This window comes from Mizuhopecten yessoensis, unplaced genomic scaffold (assembly GCF_002113885.1).
Source record: "Mizuhopecten yessoensis strain PY_sf001 unplaced genomic scaffold, ASM211388v2 scaffold3427, whole genome shotgun sequence".
Taxonomy (NCBI): Eukaryota; Metazoa; Mollusca; class Bivalvia; order Pectinida; family Pectinidae; genus Mizuhopecten; species Mizuhopecten yessoensis.
In genome coordinates this window covers 515,894-526,183 of record NW_018405039.1, presented here as the reverse complement: position 1 = coordinate 526,183, position 10,290 = coordinate 515,894, and the positions used below count along the sequence as shown (strand labels likewise).

Genomic DNA, 10,290 nt, shown 5'->3' with positions numbered 1-10,290 from the left:
TTTTACAGAAAATTAAAAAACCTTCATTATTTGTTTAAAACCCTCAGATGCCAGGATTTTGCATCTAGCTTTTAAAAAAATTCGGGGGAGGACCCCCATACCCCCCTCTTATTCAGGAGGGGGGGTACCCCCTCCCGAACCCACCCCCCACTCCTCGCTACGCTCGTCGACCGGGGCGCAAAGCGCCCCAGATCTGAGAATATTATTCAGGTCCACCAGAAATTAACCAGGTCCACCAGATCAAGAGAGCAGGTGGACCTGCGGTCCACCACCTATTAAAAGTTAGTGTCAACCCCTGATCAGTAGCCAATAAGTGTGAAGTCAGGTTGTTGCTATACCAAACCCGAACGTGTATAGTAGAAGGCTTCTGATTGGTGGTTTTGTCATTACTTTCGATATTCAAGGCAGTGTACGCTAGTAATAACCAAAGGTGTGCGAGATAATTTGAAATCGAAAAAAACCCATAAAAAAAAGATATATCTATATGCCGATGAATGGCGACCTAAAACCTGTTGAAAATCACATGCAATTCTTTACGAAATACCTGACCTTTTTACCTGATAATCGCCGTGTATATATACAGCGTCGTATGTCAAAAATTAAGGTTAATAATCTCTGTTATCATTTGCCAATCACATTTGCGGACAAAAATAATTTTAAAATCAGATGCAGATGATCTTTCTCTTGCTTAAATCCCATTAATTAAAAGTTTCACATTTTCTTACCTTTATAACCACCTGTACAGGTAAATACTGAAGCAACTTTAGAATTGAAAACGTTAATATAAACTAGATAACAACGAACAATTTTCATACAACCTTTTTTTCACATATAACAAATATTTTCCAAGTAATGCACATTTGAAAAATCAAGTAAATTAATTTAAATTTCAATAATTAATTCAGCAGTGGTGTCCCTTTACATAGAAATCAATGTAGCAGCCTAAGGGTTAAATATTAACTATTATATTAGCATTTAAATTCCAAACAAAAAATGAGAGGAAAACAACCTAGCGTGAACAGGATTTGGGTCGAAACAATCTCTTACCAGATGCACGCTATAGTAAAGCAAGTATACTGGTCACAAATGTTTTCGAGGTCTGGCGATCAGCAGTTAGGAGCAACATTTCTGCCCGGGAAGTTGATAAATACTGACCTACATTTTGGGGACGGTTTTCATGTACAGGTATTTGCTTACCGGATAGTACTTGTGACCGAACCACAGCTTGTTATTCTGTTCTAGTCCTAATAACGTTTTTGTATATGGCAATCCAAGGTGGTTCACTTTCCTGTTTCTGACACTGAGGTTGTTGAAAAAACAGGGGGAAATTGGATTTTTATTGTTCCAAAACCAGCCCCATTATAACCAACAGCTGCTACATGTGATCTGTCAACTCATCTTTCTGATTTGTAGGTTTGGTGGCAATGCCGGAAAATTACCTGGCGGATTTCCGTCTCGTTTTGGCCAAGGAGGAGGAATCGGCGGCAGTCGCTTTGGAGGCGGAGGCAGAGGAGGTGGTGGTGGGTTTGGAGGTGGAATGCGTGGCAAGCTGGACAAGAACAGCCAACCTGGTCAAAATCTTCGAAAGCCAAGATGGGAAACTGAAAGACTAATCCCATTTGAGAAGAATTTTTTCCGGGAACACCCAAAAGCTACAAGCAGAGATCCTGTTAGTATTTTGTTGATGTGAACTTTAGACAAAGTTTAGGGGGTATTGTAAAAAATATCCTTTCCTTCTTGTTAGCATTTCATAGTTGTGAACTACAACTTCTTTTTTGCTGGGGTATATATATGAAATAAGAGAATTTAATTGTTATACTTTTGTATGAAATTGATGTTTTTGTCCAAGATATATGGAACTGAAAGGAGATATAAAAGAGTTTACATATGAAATTGCTTTATGATTAAATCCATGTAAAGGTCAGGATCCTCATTCTGAAAGATTTTCTTTTTTTTCTTTTTTAAGAATGAAATTGCTGCATACTTTGAAGCAAACAAGATCACCTTTAAGGGAAGCAATTCTCCAAAACCTGTTCTGACATTTGAAGAAGCAGGGTTTCCAGGCAAGTGAAGTATATCCTTAATTGAACAACAAAAGATATAACTGTCAATTATGATTTTTTGAGAAGGAATTTGTAAAACTATCGAGCTTGTTTACTAAAACTACAGGGTGAAATTCTTAAATGAAATAGACCGACAGTTCAATGTCGGTTATTAAGCACTGTGCAATAATTCTACTATTTATTAATTTTGCAGAATATGTAATCGCTTCATTTAGACGTCAAAGTTGGACTGCTCCAACAGCAATTCAAGCAGCTGGTTGGCCTATTGCTCTGTCTGGCAGAGATTTTGTAGGAATTGCCCAAACTGGTTCAGGAAAAACTGCTGGCGTGAGTACAATTTTGTATTTTATTACAGGAAGCACCAATTCACTATCATGGATATTATTTGATTTGATTGGCCTGATAATGGTTGTTCATTACTAGAAGATGATTATATTCTACCAAGGGAATTTAGCAAACAACTTAATAATTGGAACAATACTTTGACTTGTGGCTCAGTTTGCTGTTTGAATATTTCACAATATTGGCATAATTGATAATGATGTGTTTTTGGTTACAGTTCATTTGCCCAGCCACAGTACACATCATGGCCCAGCCTAACCTACAGCCACGTGATGGACCCATTGTAAGTGATAAATTAAGTTAAGGCTTGCAAAAATGTAACAAAAATGAAATCTGTTCACTTAGAGTACAGAATCATGAATATAAAAGCTATATAAATAGGCTTTAGGCTTTATTATGACTGAATATGGGTTGATTTCCCTCTCCAATTTTAGTATTATTTCCTATTTAAGCGAATGATTCCCCAACTTAAATACTACCATATGAATATCTTGTCTTTGTTCTGTTTTATTTTCCCTTGGTTCGACGACTGAGTGATTTATTTCATTTTCCCTGTGTTCATGTCATTGCTGATATTTTACAACACTGTTTACGGCTTGCCCGGTTTACAATATACAAGTCATAAGTTGAACAAATGCTTAAATTATAATGCATATCCGGTGGTCAGATCAAAGTGTCTATAATGAACAACGAAAACAAAAATTAACGATGACATCCCCTCTCATACTCTCCCCCTGGCTCTGGCCTGAGGCAACCCTTCCTGCTGACAGGTCATGTTCCTAAAGCACATATTTTCTCCTATTTAAAAAAAAAGGGGCGGGGGGGGCACTCTTTCTATTCCTTCTTGCAAACAGTAAATTGTAATATGCTTTCACACGTATATTTCACTAGCAGGACACTTTGGGCTTGTAAATTTCATGTCGTGATATCTTGCTTGTAGGTTTTGGTGTTGGTTCCTACCCGTGAATTAGCTCAGCAAGTACAGGAAGTTGCCATTGAATTTGGTCAAAGCTCTAGGATAAGAAGTGTGTGTGTTTATGGTGGATCTCCCAAAGGACCACAGATAAGGGACTTGGAGAGAGGTACGTAAAGTGTGCTGTGTATTGGGGTTGAGAGGGATGAATGATAAATACAACGAATAATATTTTTGAAACCTGTTAAGTAAATGACCTTAGTATACTTGTTCACCATGTTAAGAAGCTTCGACAAATACAAAAATGTAAACACATTGACCTGTTGGTGTCTCCCAAAGCAGTGTGTTGCATACATTATCAATATGGAATCATTTCGACTTCCACTAACTAAGTTCATGAAAATTGATGCATGGAATATCCAAGAAACCCTTGGTTACAATCTAGTAACAACAATACACAAGAAATAAAGACCGATGTGGTAAAAAAAAATGTATAATGATGCAAAACAACTGTATTTTAGGTGCTGAAATATGCATTGCCACTCCTGGAAGACTCATTGATCTCCTTGAAGCTGGAAAGACAACATTGAAAAGAACCACTTACTTGGTCCTTGATGAAGCAGACCGAATGCTGGACATGGGATTTGAGCCACAGATCCGTAAAATTTTGGAGCAGATTCGTGTAAGTTTTTACATCATTGAAGTCCATTATAATTTGAATGTGATACTGGATCTGCTTTATTAAAATTGAAAATTACATGTATATACATGCCAATGTTAGTGATTTTGTATTGGGCTTTTTTGTAGCCTGATCGTCAGACACTCATGTGGAGTGCAACTTGGCCCAAGGAAGTAAGGAAGCTTGCTGAAGACTTCCTTAAAGAATATGTACAACTCAACATTGGCGCCTTACAGTTGAGTGCCAACCACAATATCCTCCAGATCATTGATGTGTGCAATGATTCGGAAAAGGATTACAAGTAAGTCAAAAATATTTTCTGTACTTGAATTTGACTTTTTAGGAGACATGACAGTTTTGATAGTGGTTACTATATAAAGTATTACTTGTGACATGATCTTTATGAATATTCAAAATTTTAAATATGAATAATTACGATTTTGTTTGTGCAAGCTATAATTTTTGATGGGATGTAGAATTCATCCATTCACTATCTGATATCCTTGAGATAATTTGATTAAAAATTATACAGCTTTGATGAAACTAGTATTAAAGCATGACAATAAACAGAGGCTAAGGTTTTTAAAGATTAAAGTAGAGCAAAATCTGTGCATAATTAATTAGCATACTGCACTCTGATTGGTCCATAGTTCCAGCATACAGCAACTCACAAATATGACGGGCATTTGGTGGTTACATAGTGAGAAATCTGTTACAGGTTGTTGAAGCTGCTAGAAGAAATAATGCAGGAGAAGGAAAACAAAACACTGGTGTTTACAGAGACCAAAAGGAGAGCTGATGACTTATCCCGTAAAATGAGGAGAGAAGGGTAAGCCTGCATATTTAGTTGATCTGTTGATTATCAACGTTTATTATCTAATTAGAAACTGTTTTTCACACTTAATATGTTAATAAGAGCTATGAGTGCCCATTTGATAGTATATATATTTCTTTTTAAACCATGAAAATACTTGGCCTTTGAATTGCTCTTATCTTTTGTGGACATTGTTTTCAAATTATCTTGAATGTCGCAAAAAGTAAAACCTTGTTCAAAAGTTAAAAATTTCACCTTGCAGATGGCCAGTGATGTGTATTCATGGTGACAAGTCCCAGCCCGAGAGGGACTGGGTACTCGCTGGTAAGTATTACATGATTTTATATTTTCTTGATAAGCATGTGGATGTATATTGAACTGAAAAAGTGTTGATATATGGTTTAATATTTTGTCCATGTTGCTTATGCAACGACTAACACTTTTTTTCTTCTTCTTTTTTTTTTTTTTTACAGAATTCAGGAATGGTCGAACACCTATTCTTATCGCAACAGATGTGGCTTCCCGTGGTTTAGGTTTGTATACTTGCAAAATCGGTCATTTATTTTCTTTGCACCATTCCTTCATTTCATCATTCATCATATTGGTTCTTACAGTTTCATGTTCAAATAACTTCCATATAATAATAAATGCTCCATTAATTTCTCATTCCATCAATGTTCCCTAATGATAAGAAATGCTATGATCAACTTTTTTTTCTAATGATGTATTCATTAATTCATGTTGATAATTGCATTAATGTTGTTCAAGATTTGTTTTAGAAACTTGAACATGGAAGCTGGACCGGCATGACAGATGTATGTAGAGGCAAGGAGGGGGAGCAACTAATGTCAATATGTAAGGTAGTCTCTCTGACCCAGTTTTAATTGGAAAACAGCTGGCCAAGTGTATGAATGTGACCCAACCGGTTAAAGAATGTGGAACTGCCAGGAATTGTTTTGGCCAATGAATTTAAAACTAATTTCAAACAATGTTGCATGATCCAAGTTCGTTTGTACTTATGTTCATGATGGCAATCTGACAAGTACGAAAGGGTCGTCTGCTCAGCAGTGCATCAACAGAGACTCTGCTTTATGGACAAATAAGATACGAGAGTTTAATGCTTCACTGAAGGTCATCCCTCTCGTCTCTCCCTCACTGCACCAGAATTTTGTCATGTCGGAGTTCAGCCCAGATAACAAGTATGTACGTAAAATACGAGTTGAAATGGAACTTTGCTTGGCATCCGAACTGACTACAGACTGCTTACCATGGAAATGTGCCTGAATTGTTTCGGGGGAATATATATAAGTGGATAAAGAATGGGAAAATGTATGTTGATTCGGAAAAAAGAATTATTGCATTGAGTGAACAGGCAAAGGTTATAGGTGAATTATGCACTCCAGTCCAAACTTGAATCATGAACTGTCTGCACAACATGTCTTCTTACTGGCTCCTTGACTTTCCTTCGCTTTGGAAATAGATATGTATGTCGTGTTGACCTTTGATGAGAATACCAAGGTAACTGAAGCATGTTGTTTGAAAGAAAGTATAGGTTAGAAGGTTTTAATAGTTTTTAAAAAATGTTAAATATATTTAATAATTACTTAGCATGAACGAGTGTATATAAATGTATATGCAAACTTCGTGTGCTGGTACCATGCCTTATTGCTATAAATAATATTTTTCTGATATATATTAAGATGTTTATTTGGTACTATATCTTGCTTCAAACGTACATGATATTTAATGCAATTCAAAGATGCTAAAGAAATTTAACTTTTCACTTACGGATTTTATTTTTTATTTTTTATTTTATTTTTTGGAAAAAAAATATGCATTTCTGTTAGGAAATATATCTATTTATAATTTGTGTATAAAGTCTTCAACAAATTGGGTCATGTTAAGGACATGAAAATATCTAGTGTGTACATGAGATACATAAACTGGAGCATTAGTGAGGATGTGTAGACATGTAAACTCATGAGGAGATCACCACACTTCTGGAGTGCATTTGTTAAGAAGTCAGTCTCGGAGCAAAGTACCAGAAAAGCCATCAGTTACTCTTTCAAGAGAGATGCATGCTCCCTCATGTGTGCACCTGATGATAGGAATGTGATTACCCTGGGGTTACAGGTAGAGCTTCAGCAGTCTTGATACCTAAAGGTAAGTCCTGCCAAGGTAAGTAAGCTTTCTTGGAAAGGTGACCCAGGGCTAATTATGTAACTTTCAGTACATTTTTCACAATATGTAGGCTATTGGGAGTATGCATTTGATGGTTTTCAACTTGAGAATAGTGATGGTTGTGTAGATTTTCAGATGGGTGAATTGATTGTCCTGTGGCTTTGGACGTTGTTTGTTTTGGTTTTCAGATGCTTGTGAATTATTGAGCCATGTTTCAAGTTTTCTCCCATTTCTTATACATTGTTCTGTTCTTCCTTTGTTGCTTTTGTGTGTTGATAATGACACATTGCAACTTCAAACAGATGTGGAAGACATTAAGTTTGTCATAAACTTTGACTACCCCTCAAGCTCTGAGGACTATGTACATAGAATTGGGCGTACTGCCAGGGCAGGCAACACTGGAACTGCTTACACATTCTTCACCCCAGACAACGTCAAACAAGCCAATGACCTTGTCAATGTCTTACGAGAAGCCAACCAAGTCATCAATCCCAAACTCCTTCAGCTAGCTGAGAACTCCAGATTTGGTTACAAAGGTAAGTTATAAAGTTCTTGAACCTATACCAGTAAAAACTGGCAGGGAAATCAATTGCATGTAAACCAGAACTGTGTAAAAAGGAAAATAAAATAAATATACTTACAATTTCTGGCAGTCATGCTTAATCTCCTGGTCTAACATTGATGAGTCCCATAGCTAAGAGAAATACTGTGTCCGAAACATATTTGAGATAATACTCTCGCAGGAAAATATTGAGTACCTGTGTCTGAAAATCAAGTATGTCGGACCTTGGTCAGATTTCTTGGTATAAATTTTCATTCAAAATTTGCCAATTATATTTTTTTCTATTCTAGACTCATTTTGAAAAATAGTTTTGTTTTGATAAAAATCCAAGGTATTTAAAAATGAAAATAGCTGTTGCATGTTTTGATAAACCTATCAAATTTTGACTTGTGAGGGTAAAAATGAAATCCAAGCTAGACAAGGATTTGAATCCTTGACCTCAATCCAGGGACCAGCTCTAATCAACTCGCACAATAGCTATATCTAAAGCAAAACTAACGAGAGGTTTCTATATATACAAAAAACTATAAGTGGACGGCTCATGTTCCGTAAGTGTGGTCTTTTTCTAACCGTTTTTCCATCCACACTTCGAATTTTGTAATGTAGATATCCAACTGATGAAACTTGGTAACTTGTACAGTATAAGACTGATTTTTTTTCTGAAATTGAGCAAAATCTGCTTGTAAATAGTTACATGGTTCTTTTGGTCCATTTTTTTGCACAAAGGTCATCATATATTGCTTGATTTTGATGAAACTTATGAAATTTTTGTATATCACTCTGGAAAAATTGTGATGTAATGTCAGGATTTATTTGTGTTGTCATACAAGACAGTGCGTCAACCTTGCGTTTTATGTTCAGTTATATTGATTTTCTGGGTGTTTTTTTTGTATTTGCAGGTCGTGGTAGGTCACGTGGACGAGATGATAGGGGCAGTCGGTTTGGAAATCGTGATTCATTTGGCTCACGAGATAGGGGATCAAGTCGTGGGGGACGGGGTGGCTATGGAGGAGGCCGGGGTGGATATAGTGATGGTGGCGGTGGCGGCAGCTCTGGCTTCAACAGAGATAGGTCTAATGGCAGTTCTGCTGGTGGGGCAAGCAGGTTCTCTAATCAGGGGACCTCACGGTTTGGGGGGGCCAGTAATAGTACAAACAATAATTCATACAGCAACAATACAAACAAAAGCTATGGACAAGGGGGTGCCAACAGCTATGGTAGTCAAAATGCTATGAATGGTGGAAATTTTGGAAATCAACATCAGCAACCACCACAACAACAGAATGGCTATGCTAGTAGTAATGGTGTGAACAACAATGCTGGCAAACCCAAGGACTTGCAAAACATGGCTTACATGTACAGCCAATGGATGCAGCAATCTCAAAAACCTAATCAACCTCCCCTCCCAAGTGGCAATCCACCACCACCACCTGCACCACCAAAGTTCCCTCCCCCACCTCCCCCATCTATGTGATGATACATGATTTTAGTACTTGGAAAGAAATTTCGGTGCAAGTGGAGTTTTATTTATTGTTGAACTTAAACTTTTAGTTCCACTACCTGTCAACGTCGTATACCATGGTGATGTCATTTGGTCTATATATTGTCTGTGTGTGTGGGTGTGTGGCGATGAATATGTGAGAGAGTGTTAGAGTGAGTGAACATCTTCCGACATGGGGTATGGCATGTCTTGCTTCCAGTTGGTGAAGTTTTAACTGAACAATAATAGATATATAGACCTGAAGTCGGTGATGCATTATCTGTAGTACAATTTTGGATGATGTTACATTTTAAGTCATGGGATCAATCAAGGGAGCATCGGTGAACAACTTCTTTGTGTTTAGGATATTTTACTGTCTCCATTGGAGTCTTCAAAAGAAATCCAAATTTTGTTGGGAAGTTTCTTTTCATTCGGTATTTTGTAAGGGTTACTGATGCTTGCACAATTTTTTTCAGGGAACATTTTTTAACAGCCTTACCTATGATAGTCATATTCATCTTTTTGGGAGTGCGGAGGGTTGGGATATCATCTTTGGAGTACAGGGTAGGGTTTATCATTTTAAGTCATTCAAAAGAATTTTTACACATCCTAGGAGCAGTTTGATTCTCATCAGGCATGAGTAAATGTTGCTCGAGATTTTTTGGAAATTAAAATATCAATATATAAATATTGTTTTTGTTTTTATTTACAACTCTAATGTGTAATAAATTAATTACTGTATGGTTGTTTAATTTCACTGTTGTCCGAATTGGAACTTTTTGCTCTTGCTGAAATTAAACCATATATCAACCAGCTGTCAATAACTAACATCACACATGTTGATGGTAAATCGTACATTACACAGCTGTCCATAATGGTATTATATAAACCATACATCAACCAGCTGTCAATAATGGTAATCAAACTGCTTTAAATAGTGGTTACCTTGCATTACACAGCTGTCAGTAATTTTAAAGAATTTGCTATATTTCCCCTATTGGGCTCTGCCCCAGTTTAAACAAAATTGGTTTCCCTTTACCAAAGGATGCTCCACACCCAATATGGACCAAATCCTAACATTCCTACAGAAGGATTTTAAAGAATTTGCTATGTTTCCCCTATTGGACCTTGTCCCTCTGACCCACCATTTATACAAAATTGGTTCCCCCCATCTCGAGGATGTTTTGGTCTAAATCGGCGCTGTCCTTCATGACTAGCGATTTTTATACGCCCGTCAAATTTGACGGGAGTATTAT

At 36.9% G+C, this 10,290-nt stretch overlaps 1 protein-coding gene across 1 annotated transcript in view; it reads left to right on the top strand.

Moving 5' to 3' along the window:
* The window catches only part of LOC110447467 (ATP-dependent RNA helicase dbp2-like), a 12,728-nt gene extending 3,006 nt beyond the window's left edge, over positions 1-9,722 (top strand). The window contains exons 2-13 of the mRNA XM_021493190.1: positions 1,414-1,669; positions 1,967-2,063; positions 2,257-2,390; positions 2,623-2,688; positions 3,346-3,487; positions 3,840-4,000; positions 4,126-4,298; positions 4,716-4,826; positions 5,074-5,135; positions 5,285-5,344; positions 7,295-7,528; positions 8,454-9,722. Of these exons, the coding sequence (XP_021348865.1) occupies positions 1,414-1,669; positions 1,967-2,063; positions 2,257-2,390; positions 2,623-2,688; positions 3,346-3,487; positions 3,840-4,000; positions 4,126-4,298; positions 4,716-4,826; positions 5,074-5,135; positions 5,285-5,344; positions 7,295-7,528; positions 8,454-9,028 (2,071 nt within the window). The 3' untranslated portion in view covers positions 9,029-9,722. The remainder of the gene's footprint in view (positions 1-1,413; positions 1,670-1,966; positions 2,064-2,256; positions 2,391-2,622; positions 2,689-3,345; positions 3,488-3,839; positions 4,001-4,125; positions 4,299-4,715; positions 4,827-5,073; positions 5,136-5,284; positions 5,345-7,294; positions 7,529-8,453) is intronic.
* The last annotated feature ends 568 nt before the right edge of the window (positions 9,723-10,290 follow it).